Source organism: Amphibalanus amphitrite, unplaced genomic scaffold (assembly GCF_019059575.1).
Source record: "Amphibalanus amphitrite isolate SeventyFive unplaced genomic scaffold, NRLGWU_Aamphi_draft 001492F_arrow, whole genome shotgun sequence".
NCBI lineage: Eukaryota > Metazoa > Arthropoda > Thecostraca > Balanomorpha > Balanidae > Amphibalanus > Amphibalanus amphitrite.
In genome coordinates, this window is record NW_024882985.1 from 1,410 (window position 1) to 18,721 (window position 17,312).

The 17,312-nt window shown below is 47.5% G+C and overlaps 1 protein-coding gene and 1 long non-coding RNA gene across 2 annotated transcripts in view; one reads left to right on the forward strand and one right to left on the reverse strand.

Moving 5' to 3' along the window:
* Positions 1-2,346: 2,346 nt before the first annotated feature.
* On the forward strand, positions 2,347-6,350 carry LOC122373415. The gene is made up of 2 exons (XR_006255041.1): positions 2,347-2,531; positions 5,040-6,350. It is a non-coding gene; the product is annotated as an uncharacterized LOC122373415 (long non-coding RNA).
* Positions 6,351-16,417: 10,067 nt separating this feature from the next.
* The window catches only part of LOC122373418 (ATP-dependent translocase ABCB1-like), a 33,241-nt gene continuing 32,346 nt past the window's right edge, over positions 16,418-17,312 (reverse strand). The window contains 1 exon segment of the mRNA XM_043351443.1: positions 16,418-17,270. Within this exon segment, the coding sequence (XP_043207378.1) occupies positions 16,850-17,270 (421 nt within the window). The 3' untranslated portion in view covers positions 16,418-16,849.

Consider the following 17,312-nt stretch of genomic DNA (forward strand, 5'->3'; position numbering starts at 1 on the left):
CACTTGGCCGCGACTATACCGCAGCGTTTGACAGCACAATCACGCAGCGTTGTTACCTCACATAGGAAGGGCAGAGCTCCACGGTAGTTGTTTTTGAGACGCCGCGCTCCAAACAATGTTACGGTTCGGTTGCTCCAATTGATTGGCTCTTAAACACAGCTATCTCCGAAATGCCAAGTAAACAATGCGACGGAAACTGATTCATGGGTGAAATATTGAACGCCTAGCACGACGTACAGACACCGATATGAGCCGTGCTTTAATTTCCTGTCAGTTTTAGGGGTCATTTAACGCGTCAGGTGCCAGTTCAAACAAATCGGTGACCATATCGGGAACAGCTACGGTACATCAAAGTAAAGGCAGCATCGCACCATGGAAGGTGCATTCGAAGAGACGCCGTTTACCATTTTAACCAAATCAAAGACCCAAACATCAATAACACATGTATACGAGTATACGAAGAGCAAAGTGACGACTACCTTCGTATCTGCAATGTGAATTCATTCACCATACATAAACTCATCCTCCGCATTTCCTCAGACTAACATGGTTAGTGTCACACTAACATCCCTGCATGCTATGGTGACATTGGTCGCCTCTCAGGTTACGCCGGCAAAGCACGACAGCCTTATGATCGGCCGCTCCGAACAACATCTGGAAAGTAAAATCGACCGTTCTGAGCAATGTCTTGGCACGCTTTCAGCTACGTCTGGGAAGCCATAGCGGCCAGTCCAGGGCACGCCCGGGTACGCCGCTCCTAGCTACGTCCGAGCGCGGCCATTCCAGGCCAGGTCTGGGAACGGTCTCAAGACACCCACACCGGCGGAGGCTCCCAGGATTGTGCGGCATCTGGCAGCGACGCCAATTTCCCCTGGATGACGGTAAAGCCGGCGGCCTCGACGAAAATCGTCCAAATAAATTTATCCAATTGGACGACCGCAGGTGTGGCCAAAGGTTTCGGCCTGCCGTCTGCGGAGCCGGGCTAGGAATTGGACATGATGTGTAATTTGAATGTGCAGCGTTATGTTTCCGTAATGCCGTCGGGTAATACGACACCGACATTTAGCTGCTTTGCAGTCTGGATGCCCGAGAAACGTGATGTTTTCTGACCCTGCATACTATTTTCGCTCTTAGATGAAATTGAAATTTTCAATAAATTATTATATTTATTGGTTTCCAGCACAGGTGATAGACAGGTATGACCCTTCTGCAGCCGCCATGAACTGTTCTGTCTCAGCGTCTCAGTCATGCCTGATGTCTGGTGTCGCAGCCATGGAGCCGGTAACTCACGGTACATAGAATACTAGGTAACACCGGTTTGTCCGCTCAACACAGGGCCAATGGTCACCACTTTCTTCAGCTGACGTCTGTGACCTTGAGCTGACCTAGGATGATAAACAGCTGACATTTTAGGCCATTTGGAGCTCACTTGACAGCTGAAGAGCGTGATTTAAAATATAAATATTTGTCAGGCACTGACAAAAGATATTATTTACTAGTCATTTTTTAAGCACATTCTGTCATAAATTAGCTGACTCCCTCTGGTCTTCCACACGGCAGAAAATGCAAGTGCAAATTCTGCCGTCTTGAAGTGAGCCAAACGCTTATGATACACATGATCGTTTCTCTCAGATCACAACGGAAACTGCGAGAAAACAAGAGAGAGTCGGACTCTACAAATGAATGAATTTGTAAGAAAAGTAGCTGCATTTTTTCCTGTGGAAATGTTGACTTTGAAAACATTGGCCATCAACTTTAAAATTGCCCCCAAATATGAAAATGTGTGAATTGACAAAACAGGCAATCTGGCTGTTTTTGCCCAAGTTTGTTCATGATTGAGAGAGATTCGATGCGAAAATGCACTGATATATACTTTTGAAAGCGAGGTCTCGATCAGTGTATTAATTTTGATTTTTAACTTAACGCTAGTCCCACTTTTCCCTCCAAGAAAATATATTTGTCAATTTTTCAATAATCATATTATGCGTCATTGCTTTAAAAATAAAGAGAGTCGGACCGTAATTCTTTCAAAATGACTGATCGTGCTCAATATCTATCGGAATATATCAACAGATTGGCCAGACTCATTGGCTAAATATGTTTAAATTGCATTTTTCTTACTTTCTGCAGATTTTCCTGCAAAATTTTACTGTAGTTTAAGCTGCGTTTCCTGCAGATTGTGTTCACAGACCAATGGGAGACAAGTATTTCTTCATCAACAGGTTTATTCGCCATCAATTGGTCTAGCGGGTGTTTTTCGTATGCGCAGCTTATGTCACAGTTGCGTAAGAACACCTTCGCTTTAAATCATGGGTATTTCTTTTCGGAATATCAAAGGTCAATGTTGATTGTTTCATAAGATTTGTGGTGGCGGGATTATCGTCATTAACTAATTACTTGATATATTTTAATGGGGAGTGGTGTAGTGCCCGCACGACTGTTGACTTTCATTGTAATTGCTTGAGATGGTTCCTGGGCCGCCTCAGATAGCAGGATTGTGTGTCAAGTAGGTATCATGGCCTGACAGGAAGGTGGGTACCCAGACCCCTAGCTCAATATTAATCTCAGATGAAGCCCGTATATATGTCTTAGAGCTTGTTGAAGTTTTAACCTCACCTACATATAACCTAACATAACCTGAAATAACCAGACATGCTAGAACCCTTATTTTGGTCAAATGCTGATGAGCAGAAAAATATTAACTTTTTGACGATTTGCCATGCCTACCTATTGCTATGTCTGGATGAGGGTTTCTCGGTTACTGTGTAGATAAACTATGGTGAAGATAAAAAATATCATCTACCCTAGCCTAACCTTTGCGTAGGTACTAAACTACCACTTTTGGTAAATGTTCAGAAAGAGTGATTCACTTTTCAGGCATACATTTTGTACATTCTTGCACTATTTGACATCCTGAATCCAGATATGATATTTACATGTGATACAAATACAAAACAAAAATCAAACCTTACCTAACCCCATGCCAGACTGGAAAACATCCATACAATACGCCGGATGCCCGTGAGACCATCTTGCGCCGAAATTCGGCGCAAGCGATTTTGCGCCGAAATTTCTGAGTGATTTGAGGCAAAAATTAGGTGCCTATTTGTGCGAAAATTAAGCCCTTTTCATATAAAGCACATGTGCACATATACTGATCAAGGCTATATCAACCAGGCAGAGTGTTTCGGGGCTTTGTACGCTATCCCATGTTTGAGCGTCCGAATTGGTTTTTATTTCCACGTAAACCCAATACCTCGGTGGGAGCCAGCGAGGGCCCGGCAGCGGAGCAGCACGTGCTCCGGCACATCAGCCTCTTCTCGGCTCACGCTGCAGAGCGCCGCTGGGCACCGCTTGTCTGGGCACTGCTGACACGCGGCGGAGTGGAGACAGCCGATTCGGTGCCGTATTGGAGCGAGCTGCCCCGGTGGCCCGCCCTCATCTGGTGTACCGAAATGGCATCCTCTCGGTCCTCTCCGGGGAGAGGGAGCGGCGGCGTGCTCCCAAGGAGTGCCTTGAATAGTGATTCTGAGCAGTTGTCGCGCCACTGATGCGAGGCCGCACAATGAACCGCCCTGGTCAGCGATCGGGCGTTTGAGGGCAGGGCGGCCGCCAGTTTTGCCAGATCGTCCACGCTCTCATTCCCCTCGATACTGCAGTGGGCAGGAACCCACTGCTATTGCTTAACGACGCTTGGCGACGTTCAACAAGGTTTTCCATGCCTATCTCTACGCCGAAGGTTGAGGCCTCACCTGGGCGGCCGTTCCTCCGCTGAGTAGACTCAGGGCGGCTCGCCAGTTCGAGCACGCGACGACCGGGGCGGGGACGTCTCGTCCCGCAACCTCTCCAGGGCTGCCCACGGGGCGAATCTGCTGCTAGATTGACCAGCGTACCGCATAAATTTGGTGACTGTCTTTCGCCAAAAAATTATGCAACCGCCCTACACCGAAAAATTCGTCCGCCGCCATGCGCTGAATTCGGCGCATGCCAAGTTACGCCGGACGTGCGCTTAAATTTTCGGCGCAATCCCGCCACTACGCCGGACATATTCGGCTTAACGTGTATTTTTTTTCCAGTCTGGACCCCATGTTGCATATTCATATGAACCGTAGATCAGATATTTTTTGAACAAATACCCATCTTTCATCCTTTCAGCATGCCTACAACCTACTAAACAGCCTTGGTATCAACATACCATTCGTACTTTATCTACACATACATATTGATATATGGGGTATGTTTGGTTCAGTAGGGTATAGTAGGTCCAGAGGCGGATCCAGCTCATAGTTTTTTTTTTGGGGGGGGGGGCATACCATAACAATTTATCGATTCTTTCCATGCATCGTCCATAGGCGTAATGTTAAAATTATGCCGTTTGGGGGGGGGGCAAATGCCCATTTTGCCCCCCCCCCCTGGATCCGCCACTGAGTAGGTCAGGTGCCTACATGCTATCATTTGTCATGCTTTGATTTCAGGTGGTGTGTCTTGTGGGCTTTATAGTGGGCTTTGTGGCCCTCTCTAAGTGCAAGGGTTAAGTGTTGATGCACATAATGCAATGTGTTTTTTTCCATGGGCGCAGGAACCTCACGTAAAGTGTGGGGGGGTGAGGGGGCAGAGAACTTCAATGTCACTTTGTGGGAACCCCAATACCCCTATGAACAAATTCTTTGCAGTTTCGTGCTTATCTCACCTTGCAGAACAATTTCTTGCTCTTAGTTTTGAATTTAAATGAAAAATAAATATTTTACTTTAAAAATTAGCATAGCTGAAAAGTGGGGACATCCCCCCCCCCCGATCCTAGGCCTATGTTTTTTTCCTTAATGGTACAAATCATCCAGATTCATATGAGAAGGGTAGGTAGCTACCTACAAAATCAAATCAATGCCTCAATTGTTTATTGTTTTATTACAATAAGTCCCTCCTCTGCCAATCACACTAAACTATCTACTGTCACAATGCAGTGTGCGTCATGATTTCTCAACTCTATGCATACAATATATTTCCATTTGTCAATCACATATTGTTTTTTTTTTTTACAGGCTTTCCGGTTATGACTGAGGCCAGCATCTCACGTGTCCTGGCTACGCCAAATCACTGCGGATGCCGGATGCCGAGGACCGGAGAGCCAACCGCTTTTAGGCGTGAGCTCTGTGGCGTGGCTCGAGTGATCACCAGGTTCTGACGGCTACGGCGCCGTCGACCTGGTTGAATAGCTGGGGCCTGGACGAGGGTGCCCTTAGTACGGTGGTCGATCGGTTACGTCCGAGGGGCGCTCGAACACGCTGCCGTCGCGTGGCTGCCGGCGGCCGCCCCCTCGCACGTGAATCTCCTGGAGCGAGGACTGCGGGAGGCGGCCGCATCATCACCTGTGTCCGCGCTCAACACCGTGCCACGCACTAATGGCGGAAGCCCGACTTTCTCCGATGGAGGAGAGAAGCTGGACGCTGGCTGCCAGGCTGCTGGGGAGGGCGCTGGGTCTGCCATCAGGGGACCCCCTGCGCGCGACCGCCGAGGCCTCGGCACCGGCGCGCCTGCCTTCGGTCCGAGGCTGGAGATTGCGAGGCCGCCAGGCCTGGGCGAGAGCGAGAATCTCACCGTGGCAACACCGCAACAGACGGCTGGCGTCACCTTCCGGTTGGACGTGTGCCCGATCCGGGCTGGGGTCACGGCGGCGGAAAGGGAAAGCGTGGCTACGCTGCACCTCGCGTTCCTGCCCCTGTGTGCTGTCCGGCTTTGGACGGACGGATCTGTGGAGGGCGGAGTCTTCAGGCGCTGGGCGGGAGCCGTGCTGGTCTGGCTGGACGAAGAGGTCGAGGAACTGCGGGCCCCGGCCGGAGAGCTGTGATATAGCTACCGCGCGGAGATGGTGGCGCTGGTGACCGGTCCGGAGACCGTACTCGGAAGAGACAGAGACCAGGACCTGCGGTCCGTACCTATCTGCTAACCGTGCGGTAGTGCTGGTGTAGTGCAACATTTTTGGATGGCTAGCTACATTTCACGATTAAATAGCTGGTACGTTTCAGTGCAGGTGGCGTGACGAACAATGTATCTGTTGGCCACTTCTGCGGCCGCTGCCATTTCCCACTCGAAGGCGGGCGCGCTGTTTGGCTGGGCCGGCAGGATGTTCCCATTATGTGTCGACGACGAAGCGAGTATATTCATGTTCTTTTAATGCACAGAAGTCTGTTGTATATTTGAAGTTTTATTTTAGGTTGACGATTGCGAAGGGCAGATTCATCTTCTCTCTTTCATTTGTGTTGCCACTTTAGCGTTCATGTTTGTCATAAGTGTCCTGGTCCGGCTTGGTTGTCATCTTTATTCGTGATTTATTTTATTTTACGAACATGCTGGTGATCAATGCAATACACTTTCGATTAATAATACTGCTTTAGCTCTGATCCTTTGTGGTATGTCTTGATTGTACTACTGCGATAGTGATTTTTCCTCACCAAAATATGCAGGCAACAAATGTAAATGCTGCCAAAAGTTTGTCATTGCGTGATGTATCTAAAAGACATCAAGTTTCTGAACGTGGTCGTGTACTACGCAACCGGAAACTCAATAGGACGTGGAATGCTGTGAAGCAAAACTACAGAAGTGAGGCTGGCCACGCCAAAATCAAGTGAGATATGTCTAGCCTTTCTTCAGCCGCCAAGGCTTCGACAGACTATCCGCGGGTTCGGTGTCTCTCGAACTACGAAGATTCAACGTCGTCCGGCCAATCCTGGTTAAGGTCAGCGGGGACTTAGCTGTGGTTATGGAACAGGATTGGCCGTCCGAGAGACTCCGAACCTGGGGTATGTTGCAGCGCAGCTATGTCGACCGAGTGTCGTCGCAAGCTGCCCCACTCGACGAGAAAAAGTAAAACCGTCCCGTCCTAGGCTGACTAGGCTTAGCTAGGTGGCAGCACAGTCGCGCCGGCAGGGGGCAGTGCCACAACCAGCCGACTGATATTTTCGTGTGACGTCAGAACCGGTGCCTCCCTGCGGTAACTGCCGCGACCAACGACCATCCACACGACTGCAGACAGCGCGCGCTGCCAGTTTGTCTCCATTGTTGCCAGATCTGCCCTGGTGTCAGCTGACGTGGCGCCCCGGGGCAGTTTCGGGACCGGAGAGACGACACTACTGGCCTAACGGTGGCTCTAAATAACACCTCACGGCGGTGGTCGGCGGTGCTGGGCCGTGCTCGTGGAGACAGGCCACCCGACGGGGACCCTTCAGAAAAGCGGGGGGAGAAGAGCTTGGTGTGAGATCGGCTTGTCAACAGAAAAGGCCTTATTGTTCCCAACAATCTATTTGTCCTCTATAGATTCAGCATGCAATCCCAACTTTCATTTCCCGATATATTTTATAAAATTCTGAGCCAATTTAAAAATTGACCGTATTTTATTTTATGTCGTCTCTGCAGCTGCAACATTCTCGGCTTGGGACAGGGTCGAGCGAATGCTTCTCTCCAAACACCAGAGCTGTGTTATCGATAGCGCAACGGTTATTCGTCGACAGCGTAAATCGTTCAGGCTGCCTGCCTCGCCTTGACCGGACTATTGGATTCAGAAACCTAGCAGCGGAGCTACATATTGCAACTGCCCTGATTGGGACAGTTATTTTGGACCTACTTCAATAGCAGACACGTAACTGACCTACTGGCTAGCGCCCAAGTCCCAGTATCAAAGCCCATGCGTGGCGACTTTGTCCGTAGACTGACCATCATTTGTTGAAGCCTTTCGGGCAGTTAGAGGCACCCTAATTTGAATACCAACACCCCACCCCGACATTGACGGTGGCAAGTTGGACAAGTACGGCCGCCACCCCGCGAGGCGCCGGCGCCTGCCACGGAACTTGGCACCGAATTCCAGCGAACTTGAACGGCCGGGGTCCGATCGGAGCGGCACTAGACGGCGTTTTATGGGACGACCAGTGCCGTGCAGTTCCCGTTAACGTCCAGCTGTTCCCGGACTAACATGGACTCACTGTGACCGAGAGCACAGCGTCCGGAGCTCTGATGCGCCGGAAACGCCCCAGGGACGTCCGCAGATGAAGAAGACGTTGGGTAAGTTGTTTTTAGGAGGATGAGTTTGCTTTACTTGTGACGGCCAATTTGGAAAAGTTATCTCACTTGCTAAATGTCACGGAGCAAGTCTAGCACCACGTTTTACAGACTTATAAATTAACTGCGTGACGTCATACCTGGCGGGTTTGGGTCATGTCAGCCTTGATTTCTTCCGTCTCCTCCGACTCTGCATACCACACTCTGATGAGGCCCAGCCATGAAGTGTGAATACTTTATGACGCACTCAAAACTCCCTCCGAGGTTCGTTTCTCATGACACACAGTCAGAATTTTCCGTGCATATTTTGCCATTGAGTCCTAAAAATACGGACGTTATACCTGGTCCACGATTATAACTTCTGGCCAGGAATTTGGTTAATAGGAGTCACACATGCACGGACAACAATCCGGCATGAAATTGGAGAGTCACGGCCTGTGCGAATGATGCGGACGGCCTTGTCAAGGCGATACACATGCTTTGGAAACGTTAAACTGTGCACAGTAGTCAGCACATCGCTCTTTTAGGTGAAAAGAAACACCAGTAGTTCCAAAATGAGCTTTTTTAACCAGAAGGTTTTTTGACAATCGGTATATGAAAATGCCATCTGTGCTATACAGCGCTTCCAACACTTATGGGATCAATTGATGTAAGCTGTGTGGAGAAAAGAAAACTTACACATTTATGTATGTATAGTTATTACGTTTTGTGCTGTGTGCATATTATGTGTGTCCGAGTCAACAACTTTGTCTTTCAGCTTGATGCACAGCCTCAAGCAATTTCTCTGTCCAACGCCACAATGCGCCGCTCGGGCATTTCCTGCTATGCGGCAGTGGCACAGTCTATCATTCCAGGCGTTTCCCTGCGATGCGGCGCAGCCTACCATCCCAGGCGTTTTCCTGCCGTGCGGCGCAGCCTACTATCCCAGGCGTTCCCCGTCGTGCGGCGCAGCCTACCATCCCAGGCCTTTTCCAGCCGTGCGGCGCAGTCTAGCGTTCCAGGCGTTTTCCTGCCGTGCGGCGCAGTCTATAGCGTCAGTCGCCCTTATGTTGTGCGGCACAGTCTACCGTCCAGGCATTTTCTTGTCGTGCGGCGCAGCCTACCATCCCAGGCATTTTCCTGCCGTGCGGCGCAGTCTACCGTTCCAGGCATTTCTCTGTCCAACGAGTCTAGACCTCCAGGCGTTTCTATTCGCCTGCTCCGTTCCACTTCTCCATCTGCCGTCAGGACCGTCGGTCTCGACTGTGCATTACCGACCAGTCTGCGCAGACTGTTCATGTCTGCCAGTCTCAGTCTGAACAGTCTACATGGCCACAGCAGAGCGGGCGGCAGACTGGCGCGGTGCAGTAAAGGTCCACACTCGACGGCAACGAGCGACACAGTGTCCCGTAAACTGTGAGTTATGACGGAGCCTGCCGTGAACAGTGCAGTACCACGCCGGGGCCGGGGGGAGGGGGGGGGATTGGCGTCTCAGGATTCCGGAGTATCGCAGGACTCGGGACGGTGCTGCGTGGTGCAAATCGTTCCGTGGGTGTCTAGAAATACATACAGTGAGTAAATAATATTTACTCACTGGAAAAATGACTGTAATACTAAACAAGGATAAAAAATGGCAAAAATAGACGAAATCGTGAGACATAAGAGAAACCAGAACATGACTTTTATACCAATGCACAAGAAGTATAGCAAAACAGCACTCAACAGCAAGTGCAAATCAAATCTATGAACCAGCACTCCATAAAGAAGACCATCTATCAATATGGCGGATTTGTCGTGTGTTTGTGCCGTTTGGACGAGATGTCAGGGACAACCAGACAGTCATTGATCAAAGAAGCAATTGGCCGGAGTTTGAAACGAATGAAGTCGTCCAAACCAGCACACAAACAACTGAGAAAGCCATTTGTTCAAGTGGAACTGAAATCCGAGTAAGATCAGAAAAGAGTGAGCATTGTGTCATTGCGATTGTGCTTTTGATGCTCTGCTGGCGTTCTTCTGATTTATTGATTTACGTGCAACCGCCTGTGAAAGGATGAATTTGTACGGTAGCAAGGGCAGTAGCTAAATTCGTTGCAAATTCATTGTTTTTATTATTTCCCCAACATCCTAAAGATAAAAAATAAGAGAAGTTATGTTGATAGGCTGTCTAGTTAACAAAAACTCCTTTAGTGATTAGGGGAGAGTGGTGCAGGAGGCCCCCCTTAAGCTCAGTTGCTATTTTTAGACAACTGATAATATTTAAGAGCTAACGTGTGCAATTGCATGCGCTGTGAGCATGCATCATTTTCCCATACATATTTGCATTCAAAATAAATCTAGGGGTACACAAACCGTAAACTTTAACATTTTGGAAAAAGTTGCAAAAGGGCCTCTTACACTATGGGTATGGTAAGACCCATAGTGTAAGAGGCTATGGGTCCCCCTCGGGCGTTTTACAAGTCAAGTCGACTTGTAAAGACGCTTTGGGAACACAGCTGCAAGGCCTTTTATTTCGAAAAGCTAAGCAAATACGGTGTTATCGAAACCAATAACACTTCCAAAGCGCTCGAACAATGCGAAAACTAGCACAACCAAACGCTGATGACCAACGAAAATTGTACCTATTACCTCTAAGAAAAGAAACAGAAAAAAGAAACAAAAAAAACTCCTTGAAAAAAGAATGCCCGCCTGCCGCAGGTGCAGGCGTTTTAGCATCGAGGGCGTTTTTATCGGGGGGCGTTTTATCATCCTCGAAGGGAGGGCCTCTTAAAAATGCAGTGTTTTAACGTCACAATCTTTATGGTTTATGAGACATTTGCAGCGCACCAGAACATGGTCTATTCTAAAGCTAACATGTGACAAATTTCGATGAGATAAGATTGCATTTGATAGCCATTGTTTTTTTCAGATATATAAGGGTGATAAAGATGCATATATCTGGCAAGTAAAGGGGCAAAAACAGAAACAGGCTTACCAAAAGTCGCTGCGACGCACCTGATACCTCAGGTTTCGTGAGTTGTTGTTTCAAGAGGGCTTCTGCTTTACAAGAACATTAAAAAATAAATAACATTATTGGTTTGGTAAAAAAAGCGATGGGGCCTCTTACCGACCCTGGGCGTCTTACACGGATCTCCCCTATAGTTTGCAGTCATCTAAAACAGCAATGCCTGTTTGTAGTTTTTACTCGTATGTTTTAGGCTTTGATATTTTTTTTTGCATTTTCATCAAAAAATGTTTTCCATTTTAGGACTTACTTTTACGTTATAGGTATATTCCTCTTTGAAAAAAACATATTTGGAGTCGTTTCATTTGTTGCTCATGAAAGGCATTTCATTTGTTTCATTTGTTCATTTTATGTGTTGGATGTCGGGAAGGTTCGGATATTTTACTAGCCATGTAACGTCAGTGTTCTGTCATAATGAGTGAGCTGTCTCCCGCGACAGTCGCGGTGAATCTGGGATCTGTGACCTCACATAAATGTGATGGAGTGATCGGTTTTCCAGCCAGCAGTTGGTGAAAATTTGCGGTTATTCTGATAAATGAGGCCCCGGCAAGCCGCTGTTTATTCAGCAATCGACATACCACAGAGAACAGGAACTAACTGAATAACAACTTCGCATCAAAACGACGAAGGTACGACTATAGTTTGGCAACTCAGCTGCTTGTATGGCAATATTATTGTCCAATGAATAATGTATTGAGAAATTATTGAACTCGAGGGCTCATTAGATCTGGGTGTATTTGAAACCTGCCTTTGATTTGAATAATTTACCATAATATCGCAGGATATTTTTGCGTGATATTAAGTACGCTAGGCAAAAACAGTAAAACTTATTTGATTACCCCCGCTATTTAAAAGACGCATCCAAATAACAATTCATAAAGTTTTAATTTTTGGAACTCTTTGTACTTGTATACTTGAACAATTTTGTACTTGTTACATGCCTCGCCCACTTGGCTGCGTTGCCATGATCATCAGTTTTCGTTGACGGTTTGGCTTAGCCCCTTGTTTGTGTCGCGAACTTTTCGATCATCTTTGGAGTGATCTTAATGATATAACTGATACCTAAATGGACACTGAACAATGGACATACCTTTACGTGACTCACCCTACAGTAAAGGGATATTTGCGGGCTGAGCCTTTAATACCACTATGACCAGTGTCAATGTTTGACGAAATAATTTAACCCTTCTTGAGAGATAGCTGACAACTGATTCCAACAGACAGCTGAAATTGTAGCAATGTGCTATTCTACAGGCCGGATTGAAGTCTTGTCCAATTTCAGAGCAAATAACTGACCTACGACATCATGCAGAAACTATCCATAGATCATATCGGGCTTATCCGACAGGAATATTGGTCATCTGCTGGGGCGACAAGGCGCTGAAATCATTTCGGAGGATCACTGTGGGGCTGATCTGGTGGGGTAATCATTTCTGCGGGTCGGATCTATGGGGATTGACGGCAGGAAACGGGAACCGGAAGGCGATCCACAGACGGTCTGTCGGTGGGAGAGGGGGAGGAGGGGGTGAGGTGGGGGTGGAGCATGGGGGGGGGGGGGGGTGATGAGCCGGTGGTGAGGAAAGGAAGAGTGACGGGATGATGGAGAGAGTAGTGGTGGAGCAAATACGCACAGCAACGTGCCACCCACCCCACCCTTTGTGCTTGATGGATTATCGGTATTCCACAACTACTTCGATCTTAGGGTGCTATGGGTGCTATAACCACCCCTAAAATCATCGAAATTGAAAGAAAACAAAACGATGTCATTTTTTCATCCCGACAGTTGTCTCCTCAGTATCTTAAAGGTTGTCCGAGTTGTCCGGACAGTTTGAGTCAAACATTTTTTTTTTGCCTGGTCAAACGTGACTTGTTGCTGATAGTTCCTTCCAACGGCAGCCCGAATCCTATTACTCCTCCGATCTCTGTTCTCATTGTTTATAAGGATCCGTTAACCACTTTGCCAAAGTTGCTGTGCTTTGAGCTGGAGCTACGCAGAAGTTGAGGGATGAAATCAATATGATGCCCCTCCTCGCCTCGCTGTCGGTCAATTGAGCAACCGAGCGAGGCCACCCGAGAGCCGGCGGACCGGCAGCGGTCTCCACTACCCTTTTCTGGCTCATCATTCAACCCACCATGTCTGAAACCTGAAAGCCACGGTTAATAAATCGCATTACTCGGCAGACTGTATGAAATCCATCCATCTTCAGACGAGAGTCGCTGGCGAATCGGCGATTGTGCGGCGATCTTCAAGGAAACAGGTTTCTCATTTCAGAGCTCAAATGGCTCGGACTAGAAACTTGTCTCGTCTTCAAGAGGGTTCAATTTTGTTCGTTATATTGCATCTTTTACACCTGATAATCATCATGACGCAATACATATGTCCAGAAAAATTATTCCGAATAAAATGAAAATATGTCAAAGTATAATAAAAATGACCATTCAAATTTTTCTTTCTACCTTTTCTGCATAAACTAATACTAGAATGAGCTTAAAGTGATCAAAGCAGGGAAGATACAAGATAGGTACGACAAAATTCAATTTAACAAACTTATCAAAATTAATAAGGACTCGTTCCGAAGAAACTGACAAATACCTTCCCGGACGGACACAGAGACATTAGACGCAGGGAATTGCAAACAAGAACATGATGAATATTTAACCAAGAAAGCTTTTTTTCTTATTTCATTATTTGCCTTATGGACGCCTGTCTCAGACTCTTCAAAGTTAAGTAAGTTGGTGTACGTTTTTATTGCTCCTGTTCTTTAAGCCATGCACTCGTTTCCTTGTTCTTGTAAATACTTGTTTTGCTTTTGAGATCTTTCATGCACTTGTTACAAGCTATTGTTGTAATTGTATGCACCTAATTGCCGTATTCCACCTTAAGTACCACCTCCGTTGGACAGTCACCGAGCCAAACTGCCTCATCTGGTCTCTGAATGAGGGCCACATAGCTCAAAGCTCATCTCTCTTTGTCACACCGGCTAAACTGACAACCACAAGCCCAGACGGTCCTTTCCGCTCCGTCTGCCGGTCTTTCAATGAATGATCTCATCCTTTGATCGATGACTATGCGCCCCTGGAGATGACTCATTCGATGACAAATTTTGTCCGACGAACGTCGCCGGCGACGGAGCGGCGCGAGCGTCGAAGGCGACTTTGTCGGCAGTGCTGGGGGGGGGGGGGGGCGGTCTCCGCGCTGTCATAACGCATGGCGGCTGCTGAATTTCCATAATTCAGCCACCAGTGTTGGAATGTGACACATCAGTGCTGATTGGGGATGAGCTGGGAGAATTATGGGCGAGTGGCGACGGTTTGTTATACACACGGTACTAGCCTAACCAGTCGGGTGCTCTCGGATTGGTTTGAAAAGCCATGAAGTATTTCTGTATGTAAAAATGCTGCTCAAGTGAATTTGTCTTCTACATAATTTGGTATGTGTAAATTGCCAAAATAAAACAACGACTTTACCTATTTTTGAGAAAGGAAATATCAATAGACCTCCGTATGCCAACCTCAGCATACAGATGTCCATGTAATATCATATAAAATTTTGATAGGATAAATCGATGATAATATCACTTTATTCAACCGCATTATGTGAAAGGGCTTAGTGCAAAAATATGTGACGCTATACCAAACAGCTCCATTTCTATTTCATAACCCCCGAGTTGCTTTATAATTCCTAGACTCTGTTTACTCACAGCTCTTTGCATCCCATTCGTTAAAATAACGATCATAAATGATCTCTCAATTTGTGACCTTCTCCCGTAATGACACCATCTACCGGCTCACATGGAAACTGCCTCAGCTCCGCTCTCCCGTCGGCTCTCCTGAGGCCCGTGTGCGCTGTTTCCCTGAAACTCAGCCACCATCGGACGGTTGGAGGCGGACTGACCCCCCCCCCCCCCCCCACCAGTGCCCGGGGGCTGAATGATCCAGCGCTTTTCGCAGCTGGCGCCCCCTCCCCCCACCCCAGCGCCAGAGGTCAACACTCGACCTTTAACACCCGTCCGACTCAAAGCTAATGGTGGGCGAGGTCAAACGACTGGAAAATACAGGGTCAGTGATCCAAACGACTCATGGTTGGAGGCCTGAAACGACTATGGGCTGGTCGAGTAGTGACTAAAATTCAGCCACAAAATGTCATATTCCCAGCCCAGTGACACATCCTCTTGAACTTTTGAATCGGAGAGGCGTTTAAACTTCGAGTATCTACCGTGAACTGTTCAGTGAAGGCCCTTTCATTCTTTGGTGAATGCTTTGTTGGCAGCTATTTCATTTTAATTATAAGTATCACAAACACATTTTTTCGTCAAAGGTAGCAGAACTTGTTCTGTGTTCACAATTCACATGTTCTGACGATGGAAAAGGAAATAAATTCAAGGCATATTAAGAGCCCCTATATGCGTTTCCGCGTAGGCATTGGTGGTGCTAACATTTCACGTTGGACCTTGATCGAGGATATTGGCGCAACGGGGCGGGTTCCAGCTGTACGCTCAGAACTTGGTGGACAACTTTCATTGAATGAGTTAGCGTGTTTCTTTGGAACCATAGACCGTTCGTCGATATACCTAATTAAACGTTTCGTGAGTACGGTGACCCGCAGTTGCTACTGTACACGAACTCCAACTCTAGCCGTCTGTCCTGTCCAGTAACAACCGATAACATTGATATCGACTGCCGGTCCCTGTACAAGAGCAGCTGAGATTTTCTGTGCGTGCCCTCTGGCAGCTTATCGTTGTTCCCTGTGAGGGTGCTGGGACAATTTGCTCAGGGTCGCTGTACAGTAGCAACTGCGGGTCCCCGTACCTCTACCTTTATTGTTGTATGATAATAACATATCCCATTGCAGGAAAAATTGTTAGAAATTCATCAAAATTAGGCCAAAATTTATCCGTAATATTTGACACTTATAATAAAATCATTTTTATTCATTCTTGTTTATCAGTGTTTTGTTATATACGGCGGTGATATAAATCGTTTTATTTCCTTGGCAACTTGGTCATAAAAAATAAATCCTACTTTCTGATTACGCCTATTCAGCGTAGCGGATTACGAAATGGTAGGTGGCATGACAGGATTTTTTTCCATTCAAACACACTCTGCCCCTTGCCATCAAATGACTGAGCAAACAGTCCAGCTAGATCCATACCTCCCCCTTCCCTATCCAGGCTATTGGTGCAGTTGGTGCCAACGGGAAGTACATTTGTGAAACACGGATATAAGAAAGTCGTAAAAATAAATGAATATGGCCCACGACCAGATGTGATTCCGTTATCCGTGTGTGCGTATGGTACCATATAAAAAACACATTTTCTCGGCAAAATCAATGATCCCCATGATAACCATATCAGTCACGTTACTGTATCACCGATCAAAACACGTTAATATCACTCCCATTATTCTTAGCCGTAAAATGTTGGACAAAAGTTCGCCGGCATTCGGCATCATTTCGTAGACCCTGAAGTCAGGTCTAGACTCTAGTACACGTAAGACGCCACCGGTAACAACAATAAGTAACAGTACCATAAAATCTCATTGTACCTGAAAACAGGTCACACATGTCCAACTCGGAGATATAAAACCACAGCGCGACCCTAAGGCACCTCTAACCCCTAAAAGACCCTAAGTGACCCTAAGTGACCTCCCTGCTGTTACTCAAATATGGCACGGACGAACAGTTGCACAGTTCCCAACAAACAAACAGTTCCCAATGGTGCACCGTCCGGTGCAAATACTGTCGCAAGAAACATCACACTTTATCCACCAAAATAGTGTAGGTACGGATACGCACTCCAACAAACATTCTCTCTTGCCCACCTAACCCATCGTTTTATAGAGCTCATAGTACATCCCCTTCTTTGCTAGCAACTCCTGATGGGTGCCCTGCTCCACCGCGCGGCCTCTATTAACCACCACGATACAATCCGCTCCCTGAATGGTGGAAAGACGATGCGCTATCACCAGGCAGGTTCTCCCATTAGCGGCGCGGTCCAGAGCCTGCTGCACCACCTGTTCACTCTGCGTATCCAGCGCGGATGTCGCCTCGTCCAGCAGTAGAATAGCCGGCCGGCGTACCAGCGCGCGCGCGATGGCCACGCGCTGCTTCTGGCCGCCGGAGAGCTGGGTGCTGCTGCTGCTGCCCAAGCGGGTGTCATAGCCGGCCGGCAGGCTGGTGATGAAGCTGTGGATGTTGGCGTCTCGAGCGGCCTCTATGATCTCCGTCATCGGTACCTCTCGGCTGTGGACATGTGGTGAGTGACGGGGTTGGCTTTATTTCTGA